The sequence below is a fragment of the Diadema setosum genome, chromosome 20 (assembly GCF_964275005.1).
Source record: "Diadema setosum chromosome 20, eeDiaSeto1, whole genome shotgun sequence".
Taxonomy (NCBI): Eukaryota; Metazoa; Echinodermata; class Echinoidea; order Diadematoida; family Diadematidae; genus Diadema; species Diadema setosum.
The window spans coordinates 2394921-2419415 of record NC_092704.1 but is presented as its reverse complement, the minus strand read 5'-3'; the positions used below and the strand labels follow the sequence as shown (position 1 = coordinate 2419415).

General features: G+C 38.1%; 1 protein-coding gene and 1 pseudogene across 1 annotated transcript; both read right to left on the bottom strand.

The window, feature by feature from the left end:
• Positions 1 to 489: 489 nt before the first annotated feature.
• On the bottom strand, positions 490 to 3002 carry LOC140244004 (uncharacterized; annotated as a pseudogene).
• A 2254-nt stretch (positions 3003 to 5256) lies between these two features.
• Positions 5257 to 7928, bottom strand: LOC140244003 (uncharacterized). Its single transcript, XM_072323658.1, has 3 exons — positions 7629 to 7928; positions 5694 to 6438; positions 5257 to 5489 (listed from the first exon to the last, which is right to left on the bottom strand). The coding sequence occupies exons 1-3, from the start codon at positions 7926 to 7928 to the stop codon at positions 5257 to 5259; spliced, it is 1278 nt and encodes a 425-aa protein (XP_072179759.1).
• Between the last annotated feature and the right edge of the window lie 16567 nt (positions 7929 to 24495).

Genomic DNA, 24495 nt, shown 5'->3' with positions numbered 1-24495 from the left:
GAAGTTTTGATGCAACCATCGCTATTTGAAAAAAAAAATACAATTTGTGACGTCTCACATGAGCAAAGATATAAGGAAACGTAAATAAAGTTCAGTATATCATTTTCACATTTGTATATGACATAATGAATGATCATTTAACTTGCCTCTTTCAGTAAACAGGGGGAATACCGTGTAAAAGTTTTCACGAAAAAAAAATACACATTATAACGAGATTTAACAGTCCCTGCATCGGCACTCATTGAATGAGAATGTTTCCCCATGACAATTACTGCCGTACTCTCTTTTCTGTTAGTCTTAACCGATGTTATCTCGTTGATACTTTGCATGCTCTCAGACGTATACATCTTCACTTCTTTGTTCTTCACGTGAGTTTTTTATCATTGGAGTAGTCTCAATGACCACAGTTGCTCATTAAATTCAGGCATCACGAGTTCTAGTGATGTACAACAATTTATAAGTCATTTGTCCATAGAATAGTCTCATTGACTACAGTTGCTCGCAGTTGGTAAATGTACCTTCAGGATGGGCAAATATGTTCTCATCCTGTCGCGCATATTCACTTAGTCTTTGAAGTGACTGATTTATCATTGCAGTAGTCTCATGGGTTATAGTGTCACTCTCTCCTACAGCAAGTTCAACTGCTGTTCCTTTGTCTGACATATTTCCCACCAAAATACTCTCATTGGCGCGTAACTTGATGATAGGAAGTGACGTGCTGTCGGGCTCTGTAGATTGTCGGTCTTCTGTAGTAGGCCTATTTGATCTAAAGTTCTGGTGGCATCTGTACTTTAATACACATAATACACACATCAACGTTATCGCTAAAGTAATCGTGACTGGAACAATGACTTTTACAAAGCTTTTACCAGGCGAGTTTGGTTTACTTACGGAGGGTGATGTGAAATTGTTAATTTCATCAGATGATCCTTCTGTATTCTTAGGTGAGTCAGTGCTATAAGAGCTAAAGTTCAAATTTGGGCAAAATCCCTCACGCACTCCATTGATTGCCTGCTTTGCGAGAGATGGAGGCTTATAACAGGTAGGGCTATCAACATATGCTCGGGAATCTCCCTGCGAGAGTAGCCTGGAGTACCAAGTACGAAGGATTTCTAGCTGACAGTTACAGTTCCAAGGATTGCCTTCGAGTAATAATACTTGCAGACGACCAAGGGTCTCTTCCGTTAGATTCCCAAGACTCGTCAAGTTGTTATTGCGCATGTCCAGAGTCGTGATTCGCGGAAGGAGGAGAATTCTTCCACTAGAAATCAATTGGTTGTCAGAAAGGATGTTTGAAGTCGATTCAAATACGTAAAAATGTCACTTGATAATGTCTTCAGTTTGTTAGACCCGAGGTCAAGAACTTTTAGATACATCAACTTATCAAAAACGCCAGGGTTAAGTCTTGCCAAGTTGTTGTTGTAAAGGGCAATGAACTTCGATTTGATTACAAACTGAAATGTGCCTGATTCAATGTCTTCGATGTTATTGTTGCTCAAGTTTATGTCTTGAAGATCATCCGAGCCATTTAGGGCAAGACGGTCGAGTATCTCGAGATTGTTACTTTGAAGGTCAATCTGTTTCAGCTTCAGTACACCAGTGAAGGCGTTGGCGTTGACCTGTATGATAAAGGAATATGAACAATGATTATTTTTCTTGGTGCTCTCAGATACGATATGTTCACATTATGTCAAACATGAGGAGTAAACAAGTCAAGTGCCAAAATGCGTCTCGCCCATTCGTGTAGAATTTCTAAGTCCCGGAAGTTCATTAACCCCGCCTGTGACCTTTGACCTTGTGGTTACCTTCAAACCCCAAAGGGACATTTACCAGCCAAGTTTAGTCACAAACGGACATAGGGATCAAAAGTCATGAGCCATAATCAAAATGCGCCATAAAAACTTAACATTGAGGGCTAAAAGTTCGTTGACCCCTTTTCGTGACCTTTGACCATGTGATGAACTTCAACTCCCAAAGGGACATCTACCATCTAAGTTTGGTCACAAACGGATAGGGATCAAAAGTTATGAGCCTTAATAAAAATGCACCGAAAAAAATTACATTGGTCCCTAAAAGTTCGTTGACCCTGTCTGTGAACTTTGACCTTGTGGTGACCTTCAATTTTCCAAGCGACATCTACCACCCAAGTTAGGTCACAAACGGACGTGTACATCAAAAGTTATGAGACATAATCGAAACGCGCCATAAAAACTTAACATTGGGCCCTAAAGTTCATTGACCCCTGCCTGTGACCTTTGACCTTGAGGTGACCTTCATGTTTTTTTTTTTGTAAAATGTGTAATTTTGAATAGCCAGTCTTTCTCCAAGTTTGATTGAAATTGAAGTCCTCAGAAGAGAGTTATTCAAGTTTTTGTAGCGGGGTTACGGACGGACGACGGAAGGACGGACAAACGCCGTAGGCGATCCCCTAGTCTCCCCGCACTTCCGGTGGGCTCGACAAAAGTAAACCTTATCCTAGTGAGTCTAGCTGGCAAAAAAAAAAAAAACAAAAAAAAAAAAAACATATCACTTAATAGTTTGGGAGTTAGGAAACGTTTCCACGTGGATGATTGGCAACATTGTATCTTGTTAAACAATTGACCCCAAATACTCTCCTCTAATAAAAGCAGGTCAACCCAATTTCATGACTTCTCGCTTTGTTAGTTTGTTTGTGTTTTTTGACATGCTGTTTGTTTGCCATTAATCATTTCTTCGTTTTCCATTTTCTTTTGGTTTCATTATGATTAAATATGTAATTACTCTTGCAGCAATTGTAATCCCTTATAGAACGAATCTATACTTCCGTTCCTTAAATATTTACATGTATTATTTAGTTGAAACCTATGTGTGTAACTAATATCTGATCCATTTATCACTTTGAGATAAATACAACTATCATTTCCAAAACAAGCTTATTGTTTTTCAAATCGACCTTACCATAAATCAGAACTATGGAAACAGAAATATGCAACTGACCCATCCTTCATGTCATAATGATTCATTCCGTGTTCCTACTCAGGGTGTAGACTCTTCAGTATAGGCCTACATAAAAACTGCTTTGCATGAGTGCACTGTATGAAAACTGTAATTAGAATATAGTTTACATTTCAAAACAGCTGTTGAACATTGAAATATTACAAGCTATATCATAGTATGATATCAAAGTATGATATAAAAGTAAGAATAGAGAATATTCATTACAATATAGAACATATAAGCATTTACTATACAAAAAGGTACGTAATATAAAACTGACATGTCGCTAGACATATAGCAACTGGTATGCCGCCATATTGCATGGTTCTCCCAATAGAGCAACAGTATACACATCTTGACAATGTGAGAAGACTGTTTCACATTACCGGCAAAAAACTGAAATGAAATGCTTGTCACAAGTGTGTTGGGTATTTGATTAGGTTTCATTTGGATATACATCTATATTGTTTAGGTCTATTGTTGTTATTAGAGCAATTAAGTAAATCAGGAATTTGAGCATTCCAACACGACCTTAATTGACCCTTGCTGTTTGACCACATAAGGTCCACAATAAAATTCGTATAATCACTAACTTTTAACATCTAAAAATTTTTATATATATATATATATATATATATATCTATGGAGTGTGACAGGTGTGTTTTCAGTTGTTAAACCCCTGGGCCGTCGCATCTTAGTAGTGTGTAGGTGAGAGAAAGGATGAGACGATAGACGTAGCTTCAATCCTCACGGTTTGATTTTTATTCTCAAGCTTTCGGGCCCTGCCCTTTATCAAGACTGAGGATGAAAGAAATTGGACAAAATAATGATGATGGATACAGGACATGATATAGATATTGTATACAAAAAAAACCCAAAAAACATAATGATGATCAAGATAATTGAGAAAATAATAACGATAATGATGAGGCAAAAATAGCAGAAAATAACATATATACATATATATATATATATATATATATATATACACACACACACACACACACACACACACACACACACACAGTTGTGTTGTGTTGTACTGATTTGCAATTTGAGGGCGCCAATTGACAATACCTTCGCAGAGTATGGTCACAATAATCATACATTTTTCCTACTTTTGGAGGCCCCCGCGTGTTAAATAGAAACCAGCAGGTTTCATAGATATATACTCGTCATTTCATTCCAGTGCAAGAAGTTCCACGTGAACAATCGAATGTACTATTTTAGGTTATATGCACTAAACGATGAGTATCATAACCCCTCATGTTCTCAAAACCGGTGTACAATGGCCAGGTGAATCAAGATGTAAATGATCTGCCCTTGTACATACTATATACATTCTTATACCATGGAACTGACATTGATAATGGACAATGAACTGTGGTTGGAAGACATCATGCAGTTAGCACATTAAAAATACTGAAGAAGACGTAATGCTTACTGGGAGATGTCATTATTCTAGTATACAAAACAAATGTATATAATGTTTAATTTCAGTCGTTACAAAACTTGTGTCTGATCTAAAGTCTAGCAATCTCATTCTCCCATGTATATTTCTCTTTAAATAGCACTGATATGTAGAAGTCTTGTTTAAAGTTTCGCCTGTTATGTATTTTTTTCAGTGATTCAGTGATTCCAGCACATCAAACCCTGCTGCACATAAATAAATGGATATCCACAAGTAAATGTCATTCAACAGTAGATCAAAAAGGCACATTATAATGAGATTCACCCCTGGCCAGTCGCTTTTTGTCAGTGGCTTTAATACCGGAGAGCAAAGCAACAGTTTTTTTTCTCATACCTCTTGTGAAATGGAATGAAAATTAAAAACGTATAGGCACTTTCGGGATCTGTATATCTCTCTTCTGATTTATCTTTGAATGATACAGATAGCGTTTCCCTGAGGGTGTTTCATAACTGAGAGCTGAGGTCTTTTATGGCTGAGAGCAAATTTGTCCGACAACTTTGTCGGACAAACGCTTCATAAAATACCCCCCCCCCCCTCCAGAACTGATCACCAGTCGCTCGTAAGTTGTTCACAACTTTACGAACAGCTTTATGAAACAGGGCTCCGGTCGTTCAATACCGTACCCTCTTCTCTGTTATTCTTTGCTGGTGTCTTCCATGCTGCTAGATGTTGTAGCTGCACTTCCTTGTCATTCTACTGAGTTATTTATCACTGGAGTAGTCTGACTGGCAAGTAATTAGCCCACTTTCAGGTGTGGCGAGTTCAACTTCACAGTTCTTACTACTGACCTAGTGCCCACTGATGCATTGTCAATGGTTCGTTTCGTCGCTCAGCTGACTGTTCAGAGGAATGGAAGGGCCGTCGGGATGCGTAAATTGGCGATCGTCTCCTCTCTGGGAGTTTGAGGGCACATTCGGCATACAGTTTTTGATGCATTCGTATTTAAATACACATGAGATGCACACTACCATCACTGCTAAAAGAATTAACGTAGTTATAACTATCACTTTCACATTGTTATTGCCAGAAGAGTTCAGTTCACCTGTATAATGTAATGTTATATTGCTGATTTTATCAGATAAACCTTCTGTGCTCTTTGGTGAGTCAGTTGTAGAGCTAAAGTCTAACTTCGGGCAAAATCCGTCATGCCCTCCATTTATTGGTTGCTTGGCGAGAGAAGGCGGCTCATGACAGATAGGACTATCGACGTAGACCCCATTGTTATTGCCAGATGAGTTCGGTTCACCTGTAAAAGATGATGTAATCATGGTAATATTGCTGATTTCATCAGCTGATCCTTTTGTGCTCTTTGGTGAGTCAGTTGTAGAGCTGAAGTCTAAATTCGGGCAAAATCCCTCATGCCCTCCATTTATTGACTGCCTGGCGAGAGAAGGCGGCTCATGACAGACGGGACCATCGACGTAGACCCCGTGATCTCCCTGAGAATGTAGCCACATGTACCAAAGACGGAGGGCTTCCAAATGACAGTCACAGTTCCAAGGATTGCCTTCAAGAAACAAAACTTGAAGACGAGCCAGTGTCTGTTCCATTACATTCTCAAGTCTCGTCAAGTTGTTATTGTGTAAGTCTAGAGTCGTGATTCGTGGGAGGATGAGGACTCTTCCAGTAGAAATCAACTGGTTGTCAGAAAGGATGATCGTTTGAAGTCGACGCAAGTGAGCAAAAATGTCGCTTGATAATATCTTCAGTTTGTTATACGCGAGGTCGAGAACTTCTAGATGCCTCAAATTATCAAAGACACCAGGACCAAGACTTGACAGATTATTATTATTCAGGGCAATGAACTCCAATTTTATCACAAACTGGAAGGTGTCCGTCTCGATCTTAGCGATCATATTGTGGCCTAAGTATATTTCTCGAAGATCACTGTTCGAGCCATTCAGGGCAAGTCGGTGGAAAAGTTCGAGATTGTTACTTTGAAGGTTAATCATTCCCAGCTTTGATGCGCCTGCGAAAGTGTTGGCTTCCACCTGCATGATAAATAATCATGAACAGCAATTGATTTGTAACGGTGAGAGTGTCAAGATTTTGTAACCCACATTGACTGATAGAGATATATAGCCTTCAAGAAAAAATCCACTCTAGAATTTTGTTAATTTCAAAAGAAAGAGAACAAATCCTTGCAGAACAGTGTAAAATGATTGAAATCGGATAGGTTAATTCGGATAAGTTGATTACATTCTGAAATTTCAACATTTTTTCCGAAGACACTATGTCTTCTTGACCAGTCTTTATGAATATATTCAAATCAGCAAGTTGATGATGTCATGATCACAATTTCTTGTTCATTTCATATACAGAATTAACAAAAATCCGAAAATCTCATATTTCAGCTGTACAGATCCATAATTGAATGGAACAAAGTGCTCTTATATATCTTGGTATGGGAATGTGTTTAAACTCTTATATATTTTGGTATGGGAAAGTGCTTTAAACTGTATTAGCAAAAACAATTACCCGAATTTCATAGTGAGCAGCTGGTTTTTTAGATGGGAGGGGGTGGTCTATAAGGTAGATAAAGCCTGTAAAAAGCCAGATAAAGGGGGTTCAGGAAGGGCACGTGAAGTTTTGCCTCCCAAATCATGTTTTTTATACAAGAATCCACACAGTGATTTTATTGATTACATTTCCATTTTCACCTGAAGAATAGAATTTGAATTTGTGATTTTTCCTTGAAAAAGCTAATTCTAGTTTGGTTACACACATCCTGATCATATCTTAGTTGCTTTTTTTTTTCACAAGAAACACTGAAATGACGATTTTTATTTTGTGTGTATTGTTCAACGCTTCTAAATTTCACCATTTTACTACGAACTCTTTAATTTTGTCACTGCTTGTTCGATTTTGATGAACTCTTTATTTCTTCTAAGTTAACCAAAGTTAACTTGAAAAATCAAACAGTGTAGTTTCCTCTTTAATGGTAACAATTGGTAGCAACGGGTAAGCCTAAAAACTTGCTTGTGCTGTTTGAAGCAGATGCAGTTTGTTTCAGACAACTAGTAAAAGAAGTCACTGGTCTCATTGCTTGAAACTTTCGAAACTTCTACCATTTTTTTTGTACATATCGTGTCAGAAAGTTACAAAAAAGAGCATAATCTGTGAACACTGCTTACATGATAATGTATAATGTGTGCAAGTATTAACTTTAACGGCGTCTTACCTGTCTGATTCTATTATTGGACAGGACGAGAACCTGGAGGTCAGAGAAGCCCTGGAAGGTTCCAGGTTCGATTCTCTCGATCTGATTGTGACGTAACGAGAGGTGGGAAGCAGCATTACATTCCATGGGTACCTCACTCAGCTGTCTGTAATTACAGTCTGCTTCTCGCGTTCCCTCTGAATAGGTACATTTGGTGTCGCATGAAGCAGGCTCCGGATTTCTCCGGGTTGTCATGTATTGCCCGCTATGGCAATCTAATAGTACAGCAGCCAGACACACGAGCATGATGTATTTTCCCATCGCTGTTATTGACGTTGATTCGAGCATTACATCTGGAGACAAGAAATAGCATAGAGTTTGAATTTATGTTTATATGAAAAACATTCAAAATAATTCAATGCACCAAAGCATACTCTGGCTCCACAGGACATTTGTCATATCCTTACCGACAACGTCTATAAAGTCTTGTTCAACTATTTATTCCTTAAAAGCTTCACTTATGTGGTATGTAATACAATATACGAAATATGCTTTGGATTTTATTTTATTTCTTATCATTTAACTGCATTGCACCCACTTAATCACTTGATTCCCCTCAAGAGGGTTGTTTCGCCAGATTAATACTCTTTTTTATGAAGCCCTATCCATTTCCGGCTTAACCGCTCAGACTGGCGGTTTTCATTAAAGCGTTCAATTACCTATCGTATTTATTGGGAAATGACAACTATATCTATCTTATTTATATGTGTTGCATAATATTCACTGCAAGTGATTGCTTATACTTATTTATTTTTGTGGTTTTTTTTTGATTTGATTGAATGCAGAAATAATCCAAGTCAATCTAACTGAATAAGATCGGATCCAGGAATTCCGTAAAGGGGAGGCTCCTTAACAAAATTAAAGGGGGGGGGGGGCACCCCTTTTTCTTTTTGATTGTTTTGTTTTAACAAAAAATAAAGAGGGGCACACGCCCGCTGTGCCCCCTCTGGATCCGCCACTGCTGAGGTTTTGATTGCAACAGGTATAGGCCTACTTCATATTTAGTGGTTCGCCCCAAGTGACTAGCAATATACAGCAAACGGCATCAGCCAGGCACAGTGTAAAATTCGAAAAGAAGAAGAATACTCGGGGTAGTGATCACGTGTCACCGAACAAGCACAAAAGGAACCAATCGGACTTTTGAATGCAACAGGGTCGGAGAATAAAGTAGAGTGTCGATTCCTCACGTTCGAAAGACTAACATTGTGTGTTTAGACTGATAGGAGATAAAATGATAACTTTAAGTTGAATTCGTGGGTTCAAGTTCAAGTTGATTTATTTCATTTCTAACAAACAAACAATCAAAAATACAATGAAACACGCGTATACACAGATGTCAAGAAATCAGTACCACAATGCGATGAACAGAATAACATTGTATAAAGAGAGATACAGGTGAATTATCAACAGAGATACAAATAACTGTTACGTCACTGTGGTTATGGCAGAAGCAAAATTGCTGGAAATGGAAATGGAAATAGGTTACTCAAGGGTTCATGATGATGGTGATAATAATATCATTGATTATAATGATAAGAGTTTTTAATTATAAAACATGACGACAAAAATACTCTAAAAAAAAAAAAAACCCGAGTCAGAACTGACCCGGAACTGGGTCCGTTGGGGTCATACACCGTTCCGGGTCAAAAATGACTTGGAATTTGGTCATGAAGACCCCGAATGGGGTCACCCTGACCCAATTCATGACTCTGAATGGGTCATATCTGAATCCATTCCTTGTCATTTCTGACCCGGAACGGTGTATGACCCCAACGGACCCAGTTCCGGGTCAGTTCTGACTCGGATGTTTTAAGAGTGTACCACTCATAAAAAATCTCCCTACGAAACAGGAGGTGGAGGGACATGCATGCCCCTATCCCCCTGTTGTCTATACCCCTTGCTATCTACGTACAAATATCATCATTTTTCTTAGTGTGTGAGGGGTTATTTGTGTGTATGAATATACACATAGTTGTAAATGGATAAACAGAAGCGGTTATTAATGTAATTGCGATGATTCGTTTGATTTGTAACGGAAATAATAAAGCCCGAACGGGAGTTGGATTTTGTCGTGATTGTTGCTGAAAAGGATGAATAGCTCGTTATCTGGTCAGAGACAAAGTACAATGTACCTGGGGAAAAGAGACGCTCTAATGATATCGCCCCTGACGCTTTCGCAAGCGACATTATACCCAAACTCGGTACGATTAGCGCGCTATTCCGTTGTTGCATTATCTGAAAATGATGTAGATTTTTAGTATGAGCGGCTACTGAGAAATACTTCTCTTCGTTATACGTCTTTCCTCTGTTATTTTTCTCAGAGTCTTACCACATCATGGTGCAGTGCACTGCAAATACTTCACCGGTCAGAGCACGCCATTATAGCAAGCTTCAGCAATTGACCGTATCAGTGATGTATTCAAACTCTATGCTTTATTCCCAAAAGTTGCCAAGAAAGGCTTGCCCGACCTAGCAATATCTAAGTAAATTCTTGCTTTAGAAACGTAATTGCGGTTTGGAGGGAGGAGGTGAATGAAAATGTTCGTTATTAGGCTGTAGGAAACGAAACAGCCATGCTAATACAGAAACTATCTACTATATCTTAGAATGTATTTACGCACGTTTTAAAAGGGCAACGGTCATTCGATGCACTCAGTTATCGCACCGGAAGTATCTATGCGTTATGATTAAATTTTTTGTTTGCACATTGATGATCAAGTGCTGCTTGGCTAGGTTCCCACTATTGTGCGATCCGCTACGTAAGCCACGATCAGCCATACTAGCTGATCGCGGATATCTATATCACAAATTGCGCCACAATATTGAAACCGTCTCCGGTATTGTTGAATACGGTGATCGTATGATCAGATCTTATCAAATCTTGACGTCCATCATGGCAATCGCGTTGATCGTAGACAATTTTCGAACTTTTCTACGATCATCGCGATTACCACTACTAACCTCAGGATTCGAAACGATTTGTTAAAGGACAAGTTCACCTTCATAAATATACATGTGGACTGAGTGAACGCAACAATATCAGTAGAACACATCAGTGAAAGTTTGGGGAAAATCGGACAATCCGTTCAAAAGTTATGAATTTATGAAGTATCTGCGCAGTTACTGCTGGATGAGAAGACTTACTACAGTGTATGATGTCATATGCGTACAACGACATAAAGAAAATAAAAAGAGAATTTCACAAAATTTTACTTTTTGAAAAAAGTGTACATATGCTCAACTTGTCACGGACGTATGTTAAGGGTAATATTATTCCCTTAGCCTTCTGAAAGAGGGAAGTCAAAAGACCTTTTATCAAGCGAGGAAAGTGAAAATATGTTGAATTTTCTTTATATTTACTTTATATCGTTGTATGGTTCATGTGACATCACAAGCTATGTAGTCTTCTCATCTAGCCTTCACTGAGCACAAACTTCAAAAGTGCATAACTCTAGAACGGATTGTCTGATTTTCCTCAAATTTTCATTGATGTGTTTTACTAATATTGCTGCATTCACTCAACCCACATGTCTGTGAAGGTGAACTTGTCCTTTAATATCCGATCACTAAAATTACCCCGCGATTCACTCGTGGCGCAAATTGTGATGGACATCAACTATCAGCCATTACTGGTCAATCGTGGCCAGTGTAGCATGTCGCATGTAGCGGATCGCATGACAGTGGGAAGCCATCATTAGTAGTGATATGCATGTGAGAAACGAGTCACAGACTTGTGAACACTGCAATGATGCCACCTTGGGTATCTAAGGGCACAAAAGAAACACAACCTGATTTGAATGTTTATTTGTGCCAGACAATTGGGTCTTTTGATGGTCAAAATCAATTCAACATTCTTATTTGAATAACAGGCAAACTCTGTAATTTTCTGTCCCAAAGTTTCAAATCGACGTTCACCTTGGCTGTTATAGTAGACAGAGTAATAAGATCAGAATAGTAGAAATTCCATCATGATCATTGCGATAGAAGAAAGTTATCGAATTTAATAGCATGATACCTTTGCATAAAGCAGAAAATATCAGGTATGAGAAATTAGAACGAACAATCCAAACTAGGACGAAATGGTGGTGTCATAGGCTCACATGTCATCTATTTACCTACCATAAACTCTTCATCGAATTACCATTTCATAGAAAAATGAATATGAAGAATGGATTGCATCATCATTCGCATCAGATTTTACATAATATGATAATATATCAGATTTGTAATAACCTGTCAACGATGACTTTCAACGAAAGGGTTGCAATAACTGGATTATTATCCACAACACATTTGAGTCGTGTAAGTTTTTTTGTCTAAAAGACAACGGGAGAGCCGTGATTTGAATAAGTCATCGCATTTTGGGAATTTCAATATCTATGTTGAGAGCACTATTCAGTGAAAACAGGTGAAACTTATATAAATCCCACGAGTTTCTCATCTTTGTCCGAAACAGACGAAACTGCTGTCATTGTATCTGACTTCACACTAGTTAGTATTTCATTCGCGCATTACAGGTGTGAACTGTAAATTGCGATGCTCATTATTTTGAATATAATTTATTACTAAGTGCGATTATATAGATTCACGCATGTTTCGATAAATTGAGTTGAGTCTTTTCACCAATTACCAAACGTACATCATTTTGCCATCCGAAATAATGACCGAAACTTCAAACTTTAAACAGACACAGGATTTTTTGCTTTGCTCTTTTTTTCGATGTGATACAAAATATGGGTAGCTTTTCTGCATGATAAAACCAACAATACCATTTGTACAAACTAACCATTAAGATGCTGAAAAAAAAAAAACACGCTACGGCACATCATTTCCCTCGACAAGAAATTATGCGAAGATCGCAATACACATTTATATGTGCATGACATGTAGAGCATTTTTCAGAACTGATGTAATCACAATAATATATTTGATGATGATGAATGATTAGTCTATATATTTTTTCTTGTTGCGGCACAGGTTTGATTACTTGATCGAGTATTGCTACTAAAAGAAGGGTTTTGTTAAGACAATTAAGCAAATAAAAAGACAAACAAACACAATGAAAGATGTTGAATGTTAGGAATTACCTGCCAAAGTTGGAAAACATGGTCCTTTCACACCCAGAATGGCAATGATGGGAACCAGACATGAGAAGGCACCTCCTTAAACAATAGGTAGCCTGATGAACAAAGCAGAAAAGCACGAAAGCATGGATGCATGGCACTTAACCACAGTTCGATACTGATCATCGGCACGCATGTCATATAGGCCCCCGGGAGCCAGGGGTGGTGGGGAGCAGCACCCCCCCCCCCCAACTTTTTGAGTACGAAGCTCCCGAAATTTCTATGTTTGCACATTTTACACGGTATCTGGCAATGATTTACTTGTCTCAATCATGCAACCCCCTTAAAGGGGAAATCTGGGAAATAAACGTTAGTCCAAAACGAAAAAGTGAAATATAACAAGCCAAATTATGAAAGTTTGAAAAAAAAATGGGTGAAAATCAAAACGGCATGCTGAGGGTGGCTCAAGGGATCAGCACCCCTGAAAAACGGCGTTCCATGGACCTGCTTCTCAATGTTTAGAAGTGTAACTGTAAAATGTTCTCTGAACGCATATACAAACATTACTATATGAGTGTTTACTTCCGATCTGTACTGATAATTATTCTCTGGCCGTTTGCCAATGTGCTCTTGAGAGCTAAAGGGAGAGAGAGAGAGAGAAGGAGAGGGAGAGAGGGAGATAGAGAGAAGAGAGAGAGAGAGAGGACCGCAAAGAGCAAACTAAGTCGCTAACTTGACAAATTCAGTCAAGCATTTATGACTCGGGCGGGCATGACTATAGAATAGTAATTGACTTCTGTTGGTTTGATAGCCAAAGTCAGTTATACCTATGTACAAAGTACATCCATGTCACTTCTGATGACCCAATGAGATAAGAAACAGGTAAATAACATTGTCTTACCGAATCATCTCACATCACCCTCTGAGAACAAGATCACTCATCACCTGCTCATATAATTCGCTGGCTCTTTAGGTTTACAGCCCGTACTCCGGAGGTCCTTTATTCTGAAGATTCGCCATTCCTATACCGTCCGTTATCTAAAGATTCGCTATTCCCATGGTCCGTTATTCCGAAGATTTACCATTCCTACGTCCGTCATTCCGACGATTCACCATTCCTACGGTCATTCGGAAGTTCGATAATCCTGACATCCAGGTTTAATGCTCCGAAAATTGAATAAACTACTGTAAATGAGATACAACTTGTAGTAATTCAAAATCAAAGTTTATTCGGCACACGATGTGTATGACGCATTATTTCCCCCCTGTAGATAGGTAAGGATTGTACAAAAGTAATACACATATATCAGTTTGCCGTTAATAACTAATACTAATACTAGCAGTTGTAGTAATTAGACTTAAAAGTGACAGTCATTACACACAGGATTAGTAAAGTTAAAGCATTCGTCTCACCGAAAAATGTGTGTGTGTGTGTGTGTGTGTGTGTGTGTGTTGGTTCGTTGCTGGCGCTTAAGATGTCTGGGCAAGCTATTGTTGTAGACGTTAACGAACTCTATCTTGATCACAAACTGAAAGGTGCCATTTTCAATGCCTTTGATGTTATTGCTACTTAAATCTATGTTTTGAAGTTCGATGTTCGAACCACTCAAGGCAGTTAAGACTGTCGAATGTGTGGAGATTAGTCATTGTTACTTTGAAGGTGAATCACTTGAAGCTTTGATGGACCAGGTTGGCTTCGAACTACTTTATGACATCAAAATGAAGAAACGATTATTTTGTTGTGCTGAGTTTAAGAGCATTCTGTGTACGTGTGTGTAGTTGAGTTTAAGCCTGAAGACTCAACCCCTTGTCTGCATTTTGGTAATCATGTTGTAATTGAAAAGTGGACGGTCCAACACAGACTCAATATTGCATGGTTTGGGAGTCAAAGGGTGTGTACAGTTCTGGTTGAGGTGATGATTTAGCTTTTAATGTTTTGCGCGATATTCAGAAACCACTCTAAGAGATGTCAAAGAGCATGCAATTGAAGGGGTATATCAAGAGTTTATTTGATGAAAATCGGTTTTGAAATGGCTGAGATATCCAAAAACCAATTTTCATCAATCATCAATCATTCAAGAACGTTTCTCATTATCTCACTTAGGAATGTTCAAAACATGAATCCCCACCTGAACCAGTACTGTACAGTTCCTTTAAGAATTTAGGAGACTAGCAACTCCTGTCATTCTTTTCAGGAGTAGAGGTTGTTGCTGCTACATGTAAAAACACAGAATCTTATCAAAAGGTTTGTCGCCACCATCGTCGTGTGTACATGTGTATGTATTAACATTTGTCATTAGGACAAAAACGTGGGAAATTTTTTAGGATCATTTTTATCCTTTTGATTCTAAATGTGATTTAAACACAGTTTCTTCCATTTGGTTTGATAACACTTTTTTTTTTTCATATAAGTCGAAATGAACACCGAGTAGTATTTCACATTCATGGAGGGGTTGATGCAGTGTTGGATAAACTATCATTTGCATGTTCAAGTGACAGGGAGAGTTTACTGATATAATGACATCTTCCCCTTGTATACATTGTTTTTGATAGATATCACTCTTTCTTCGCAAAACCTATTCATAGCTTTCATACGTCTTGGTCGAATTAATGAAACATTTACTGTTTTTTTTTAAAGAAAATCAAAGATATCTGGAGGATTCAGTGCAGTTTCCCTTTAAATTGTGTTTGCCACAGATTAACCTTTCCACAGGAAAGTGAGGAAAAGATGTTGTATCAGTGGGCTCCTTTTTGCAGTAGTCTTAAATTTTCCACGTGGTGTAATAAATCATTAATGTTACGGACGAAGATATCTAGAGACACTTCACGTGCTACCTATGCGGCGTGTATAACTTACCTGTCTAATTCTATTGTTCGACAAGACGAGAACCTCGAGGTAAGAGAAGCCGTGGAATGTTCCCGGTTCTATTCTCTCAATCTGATTGTGACGTAACGAGATGTATGAAGCAGCATTACATTCCATAGGAACTTCACTCAGCTGTCTATATTCACAATTTGCCAGTCGCTTTCCCTCCAAATAGGTGCATTTGGCGTCACAGGTCCAAATTCTCTGGGTTGACATGCATTTCCCGCTATGGGGATCTAACAGTATGGCAACCAGACATATCATCATGACATTTCTCCCCATCGTTGCCGTTGACTTTCAGCCGAACGTTACTGAAAAGCACAAATTAGATTTTGATTCCAATACCATTTTTGAGGACAGATTCAAAAGCAACTTCCAGACCAAGAAGCTAAACTGACATTGATTGCGTCATGTGGATGGTGTGTCTGAACTTTATTCTGCAAGATGGCTGATAATCATCGTGCACGCGCAACAATGAATGTAAAGCTTCATTACGAGTTCCGTTGCATTATTCACCACTAACACGAATACTACAGTATTCCTAGGATTATTCTGCTACCCCTTTACTTTACTTTAGGCATGTACTGACATGCACATACAAACAGAAAAGCATGTGTACGTTATCTTGTGTTTGTTTGCGTGCATTGTTGTGTTTTGTTTTCGTGACCATAAAGTGGTATACTTTGCATGGAGAGACAGACATGATCATTACGCCCGGTGGCGATTACAATTCATAAGATTATTATTTTAAGCCAATCAAATTTACTAAGTTTACGAGAAATTTAAGAGAGGAATAGAGGGAGAGAGAGAGAGAGAGAGAAAGAGAAAGAGAAGGAGTATGTGTTTGTGTCTTCGTGTGCTTGAGTTTTGACTCGTTCAATCTTTAACCTGTCGTGGCGCCCCTCGTATCAGTTGAACTAATTACTATAATGTATACGGCTTTGACAATCTATTATTATAGTGGACTCCTCTTATAACGAAGTCCTCGGGACCGGCATTTTTTTCTTCATATCAGAATTTCGTCGTATAAAAATCTAACATGTAAACAATAAAAGAACACACACATAGACCCCGTTTACAGTGCGAGGCTCGGCCTCGCGGCCGCGGCCGAGCCAACCTTCATTTCAGTGTAAACGCGCAAAGGCCAAATGCGGGGCCAAAATTGGCCGCGCATTTGGCCACGCTCATTCGGCCTTTTCTCAGTGTAAACGCAAACTGGGCCAAATGCGCGGCCAATTTTAGTGTGGCTTCCAAACCCTCTGCCCGTACTTTTCGCTATTCAGGATATTAACCCCCTCAACGTCGAAAACTAGTATAGTTTAAGGTGGTTTTGTTCTGCAAAGGATTTTAAGGTCTTTGCCCGAACGGCGACTTCGTCGCCACGTAATCCAGTTGGCAAAGGGTCTGAAAACCAGACTATACCAAAGTGCGTTTGTTTACAAGCAGAGCGCCACTACGACAAAATATCGAAAGGTTTGAATTAAAAACGCGGCCGAGCCTGGCAGTGTAAACGGCAGTGTAAATTGAGGGGCTCGGCCCCGCAAGTGAGGCTGGGCTCGGCCGCGGCTCGGCCCAGCCCCGCGCTGTAAACGGGGTCATAGAGCGGATCGTGTTGCGGCCTTAGTTATCACATCGCTGTATCGGGAATTTCGTAGTAACCGTGTTCGTTTGTAATGGCAATTATATATAGAAATTGAATAACTTCAAACAGGATTAATATTGTGTGTGAGAGGAATAAAATTTTTTTGACATTAATATGAATAAAATGGCAAGTCTAGCTTTGTACGTAACGCACCTATATTCTGCAATGTGGTGAGTTTAAAATGCAAGTTATCGTAATTGCACTGATCCTCTGTATAAAACACACACAGACACACAGACACACAGACAGACACACACACACACAAATACAAATACAAAACGTATGTTTCTAAAGTCGTGCGTGGTTTGCTTGATCGTAAAATGTATGTCCTATCTATGCACAAAAAAAAAAAACAGCTAAAAGGTGGTTGATAAATACAGTAAAGTTACATTTCTTAGAAGGTGTGTGTGAATTATTGTGCGTTTTAATAGTAATGAATGCCTACCACGAATCACATGAATTTTGTTACAGATTTAAATTGAGTAGATTTATTTCAGAACAATGCTTCCGGCTCTATTGTGAAGTATTTGTAACTGCAGTACTCTAGATAAATATTAACATCTACATGATAGAAGTGTTGTGTTACATAACAAATTATTTTCAAATTTGCATAACGTAATTGGGATAAATATCTTATTTCCTATTTATCTTCTGAGAAATATACTCGATTACTTCATTCAATTTTAAGAATCGATCAACAATAAATCCAATGCTCTTTACAGTATCGACTTGTTGAATTTTTATACGAGTGATTTCTACAGATCATTGCCTTTTGCCAATGATGATTTTACGCGAGCCCATTGATAAACATGTTTATACAATATTTCAACATTTGGAGTAAACATTTTTGTACACACTTTTTTTTGAATAATCATAGGAAACGTAATTGTCACTTCGGACGGTTACTTTTCGTACCAGTCTTGAATGGTACGGATAAAGGTATCTGAAAGACACACTTTATGATGATTTAAAGACACGGGGAAACAGACAAATAAACATTCTCTCCCGATGACAGCATCTGTACGTCAAGGGGAGGGATGAAAGCTCGTAGAAAAACGTCCCAAAGGCTAAAGAACCCTTTAAGCGTAATCTCTTTTAATCGAGAGTCAATCCCCCCCCCCCGAAAAAAAAAGACGTATACTGAAGGCGAAAGGGGTAAAGGTCGATAACTGCTTTGTCTGGTTTTGAAACATGAACAATGTCATACCTGGGACTTTATACTCAGTTTAATACGTGACGATGAATTTCGGGTTGTCATGATACGAGAAAAAGACATGCCCTTCCCACAGCGCAACAGAGTGAATTACCACAATTCAAACAGAAAATAAATGACAGCAAAGATTGTTATGTCCAATGGAAGAGGAAAAACCTCAGCGAAAACACAAACACATCTTCTTACAAGACACACGTTTCTCCTACATAGAGAAATGGGTCGAATCATTTGCAGATTTCAAAGTCATATCAAGAGAAAAGAAGTAGAAATTAGACATAAGAGGGGGCAGACCTGGTGAGAAGTTGAGAAATGAGAAAGGGAAAATGTTAATCAATGGAAATGATACTTAAGAATTAAAGGGATAGAATTATTAAAAAAAAAACCAAAATCTATGAAATTGTGAATAAATGTACACCTAAAAATTTACGAAAATAAATATTGAACGAAATATCAATGGAGAGTTTCGCTTTTATATCTTCATTCTGAACGCCATAAACGTTAACAACAAACGAACAGCAAGTTCATTCAGGTGGTGGATAGATTTGATATCAACCACTCTGGGACAATGTTTACTACCCGGCGTGTCCGGAGCGTTGTACAGAAGGCAAAGATTGAAAGGTTTAGTTGTTCTATCAATATACTTACTTATATGTGGGACGCTGGACACAGACTCTCTGAATACTATCGACGATGGTGTATTTACTGTATTAGATCTCGGAGGGATATACCCTACCCCTCCGCTATTGACACATTCCCTACAGGAAGCTGGCGGCTTGTGTACTAAATCTTAATGGGGATTTCAGAATTCGGCATGGAACGGGTTAACAAGTGATTAAAGCAGATGGTGGAGGGGATGGTGATGCTGCGTTATATACTTTCCTTACTTATTTGCGAAATAAAGCAATAACTTAACAGTGATGATGACAATTTACAATAGTCATTTTCTGTTATCATTTCTTAATAACATTTGAAAACAGATTTTAAAAAGTTACATGATTTAGAATTGTCTCACTCGGTCGCTTTCTCACCTTAACCCAGATTTCCCCATTACTTTTCATCAGTAATGTAGATCTTGCGGAGACAGGAATATCTTTTAACGTATTCCGTCCGGAAAAAGAAAAACGATGGATGTATCCAAACAAAAAAAGAAAGAAAGAAAGAAAGAAAAAGAATATACATGTATCTATCTTATACACTCAACCAAAAAAGTAAGTTCCCCCCTAGCATTTTTGGTACATATCTCAACAAAGTATTTTGCCGAGTACATAATTCAAACGGGAATGGATAGGGAATGTTATCACTCATAACATAAATGGCATATCATTGCCACCAGATATCATTATTGGTGTGAAAAAATGCATTTTATGTCAAAATGCATGGGAAGAAAGTTGCACTTAGGGTTATATAAAGCATATTGTGTACATTTCCTATGCAAGTTAGCAAATGACCTTCTTATATTGTTATTTAATTCTCAGGAATTTCTTCAGGTACAGTGTGCTTCCCTATTATACGATATATATATATATATATATATATATATATATATATATATATATATATATATATATATATATATATATATACAGTATTCATCGCATAATCGGGACAGGTTGGGAGTAGCAAACACGGCCCCTTTAAGCGGGGTGCCCGATTTCGCGATGAGCACTCACCATACACTAACTGCATACGACATGTACATGTAGTGCACACACACACACACACACACACACACACATGCATACTGACGTACTGTACATGTACATGAATACATAACCACGCTACCCCTCGGCACGACCCTCTAGCTCTCCCTGCATTCTCGCAATGATGTAGAGTAATCGCAACCGGGTTCTTCTTCTGTCACCTCTCTTCGAACACAAAATATGTGGATTAAAAGCTAGCACTTTCTTAAACATTCGTAGAATTCTTGGACACGTAGGGCGTTCCGTATAAATACATATCCACAACCATGGGCAATGATTACCCAGAACTGATGTGGGAACGTCAATGAAAAGTCCTTCAATCATTCAATCATCACTGCTTGATTGTTTACTTGCCGCGATCACTGCACTGTGTGTGTGTTGTAGCGATCGGGCTCGCCATATATACACATGTACAGAAAAGCGAAGGCGGGCAGCGAGCTGAAATGTACGTGTACTGGATGGACGGAGGTCAAAACACACCAGTCCGAAGCTTGCTTTGTAAGTTTGATGTAAGCGACAACTGATAGGGAATCTTTGAAATATTGTTGTGGTATTTTGGTAGACTTTTTGTGTAAAATATCAACAAAATCAAAGATCGCTTGAAGAAAAATTGTCCCGTTTATCAGAGGTCCCCGCCCGATTATCCAGTGAAAATAACGTGCATTGGAAATGTTTCTGGGAAGCGTATGTCATTTAAGCGAGGTTCCCGATTATCAGATGCCCGATTATGCGATGAATACTGTATTCTTTTTCTTTCTTTCTTTCTATACGTGTGTGTGAGTGTGTGTGTGTGTGCGCGCGCGCGTGCATGTATGTGTATATTTATAGAATTTATGCTACTTTGCTCTTTGAGGATATAGGAACTGTGGCAGTTTTTAAGCAGCAACACGCAAACGTTAAAGATTACATCAAATCAATTCAGGCAAAATCTAGTTTTGATACAAATAGTAATTGAAGAATCACAACTTACGTGAAAAGTATGTATGTTCTTGAATTTCAATTTGTTGCTTTATTTTCATTTATAAAAAGACTCTGCCCTCTTCCTCTTCATAACACACTCAATCATTTTGTGCTTAAGTGAAATTTGAATACATTTAGCAAAGAAATCATAATATGAGATGGCAGGGACGATTGCCTGTTTAAATAAAGGTGCATATAATAATGGACTTCCACCAAAACACATCACAGCAATGCTATACACAATTATCATTTCTTACAAGAAACAATATTTCCATGGTAAGTTTGCCAGCATAAATGGCACAACATATTATCTACAACTTCATCACATCAAACACACAAAAGTCGCTTTTTAAGACAAATCATGCATGTTTTCTTTTTTTTTTTAAGTTTTACAAGTCCATCAATCTGGTATGAAATCTATTGACGTAAATCACACGTAGTCCTATTTTGGCAAAAAGGACACATGTCACAAATCTTAGATCTGGGAAATTGGTTAAGTAAACATGGGTATCAACATAGAATAACAACATTATTCTATTTAGATGCTGAATAAAAAAATGCTCTGCTGAGAGATTTCGAAGTCAAGGTGTCTGAAACATTCCACTGATGTCAATGGAACTCATAACTCCTATTTTTTTTTTGCTCATTATTATGAAATATGACTCTTTCGTTATTAACTTCGTTTTTCTGATGTAGGGCAGATTGTTAAGATTGTTAATGTTAAAAAAGGAGGTGCTTAAATTTTTCTTTTATATTTTGTTGCCAGATATATCCTTTGAATCTAAATTAAACAGTTTCAGCTTAGAAAATAACCACAGAGGGAGGATGGTGGTACAATGAATGAAGCTTTGAACTCTTTCTGCGTCGGAATGCTGCCCGGTGCCTACATCAATGGATGAGATGTTTTACATAGGACAGTTCATTTGTACTCGTGTGGACACATCGGCATATGGCCCATGATAGCAATTATTCTTTTGTTAAACATTCACCTGTACGGCAAGAAATGTAGGACCCTTTGGGCACTTTGATAGACCCTGAATTACAAACCAATTTTCTTTAAAAACAATGACATGTAACGACAAGAAATACAGGACACTTTGGGCACTTTGATAGATCCTGAACTACAAAACCATTTCTTTAAAAAAAAAACATTCACATGTTAGGCAAGAAATACAGGACCCTTTGGGCACTATGATAGACCTCGAACTACAAAACCATTTTCTTAAAAAAGAAAAATCGACGGTAAGAAGACAAAGTTATTGCACAACATCCAGCAACAGAGACCAAATTATATTTACAAGCAACTGTCGACAAAAGGAAAATCAAAAGAAAAACATGGGAGGGATATCATGGTGAGTCATTTATCACGGATGTAGTAGTTCAATGGTCAAATGAATTATGTTACAGCCTTTCTTTGTACAAGTTTCACTCATAGCTTTTGCGGGGGTTTTTATCATATGGTTAGGCAGGTCAGCTGTATTTTGCAGTTCTCAATATTTACAGTGAAGAGGAAAGTAAATTCGTTCCACACAAAGTAATATTTCACTTGATATATCACTTTCTTACAACAACTATGGTATAAGCTTAAGTCAAAATAGGCCTATATACATGAAGCAAATGCTCAGAAATCGAAATACCAAACAAAATCCGTTTCTTAAAACCTCTATTTTTTTCCTTGTAGGTGTTGCAAGAAAATACTCGGAATGATCCCCAAGCACATGATTCCCAAGCACATGATGACAATAATTGAAGACCTGAATATAAAAACGACCCAAGTCCAATTTTTGGCCAAATTCAGTTTGACATGGGAAATTGTAGCTTATGCATGGACTCATGTTGTGTGTAAATGATAACCCTAATCACCCGCGGAAGTGCCTGAAATGAATGAGTGAAATCTAATGTGAATGTAAGAATGACCCAGAACTTGGGTCACTTTTACGTTCATATTAGAGCGCCCTCTCTCATCACTTCTTGTCCAGGCCTATTCATGTATACACAAAATGAACATGACTTGCTGGACAGTAATGAGGAGTTATGTTGGGAAAACAAAGGAATTAGTTAGAATGGAAGCAAAATTGAAACAAAGAGCTTTAGAGCAGTGGGGGAAAGGTACAAAAAAGTTCTTGCCATTTGAATGATACAAAATGTTTTCAGGAATCATGTGCAGAAATTCATATTTTCGGAGCGCATGTTTAAACAGTAGGCCCTATAAGAGGCCTATGTATGGTCCGAATTTAGGAGTAAGTAGTAATGTAGCAATCAATCTATTTTAAAAGATGGAGAAAGTAGTGAAATTTCAGGATTTTTACCTTACCTTTGAACAAATGACCTAATTGATTCAGAGAATTGTTGTCTAGTAATACATGTGCATTATAACTTTATAAAGATACTTTCCCGCACTGCAGAGACACTGGGAAAATTGTGACATTTTGCAATTTAAACTTGAACAATGACCTTTGACCCTTGACCTTAGGTATGTGGAACCATGAGTTGAAGGGGACAGCTTTATCCACTCGTGTATGCATGTGCAAAGTTTCAGCTGGGTACCACTAATTATATTGCCCACATATTCAGAGACAGTTGGAAGACATTTCCATGCATTTAACACATACACATTACGCACATTAAAGCTCCATGTATACACACAGACGTGCACACACACACAGATACACACACATAATGATGGGTTTGGATCGTAATTGTAAAGAGAGCAATCACCATACGCTTATTACATACGTAGGCCTACATCATCTTTTTACCTTATCAAAACGATCCATAACAATTTATTGTAATATTCTTCTTCCCATTTATGACAGGATGTGTATGGCTGATTCTGTTCGCTTATTATTGTTAATCACCTGCAAGGGTTTAATGATGGGGGTTTGGCATCATGCGCCCGTTTTGTCTCGTGTGGGTAGGTGTAGTATGCACGTAACATGTTGTAATTTGTTGATGCCACTTAAAGGGACTGTACAGAACTGGTTGAGGTGAGGATTCATGTTTATGACATTCCTAAGTGAGATGATGAGAAACCTCTAATGAATTTTATGAAAGGGCATGTAATCTTAAAAAGGATTCAACGTTTATTTGATGAAAATTGGTTTTCATATGGGTGGGATATCAAAAAAAAAGTGATAATGATAAAAGGCGACAGGCCATGCCTTTTTTTAAGGATCTCTTTGTTTTAGATTGTTTTTTGATATCTCAGCCATTTCAAAACCGATTTTCATCAAATAAACTTTTGATTCCACCTAGAATTGCATGCTCTTTGACATCTCATGGAATGGTTTATGAATATCTCGCAAAACGTTAAAAGCTAAATCCTCACCTCAACCAGAACTGTACAGTCTCTTTAACATTGTTCCGTCATAAGGTACGTCACTA

What these genes read in the sequence shown, in the direction of transcription:
- LOC140244003 (XM_072323658.1), bottom strand. Translation starts at nt 7,928, where the DNA reads ATGGGAAAATACATCATGCTCGTGTGTCTGGCTGCTGTACTATTAGAT. An exon ending in CCAATAATAGAATCAGACAG is followed by an intron (nt 6,439 to 7,628) that starts GTAAGACGCCGT and finishes TTTATCATGCAG; the next exon opens with GTGGAAGCCAACACTTTCGC. An exon ending in GATTACATCATCTTTTACAG is followed by an intron (nt 5,490 to 5,693) that starts GTGAACCGAACT and finishes TACATTATACAG; the next exon opens with GTGAACTGAACTCTTCTGGC.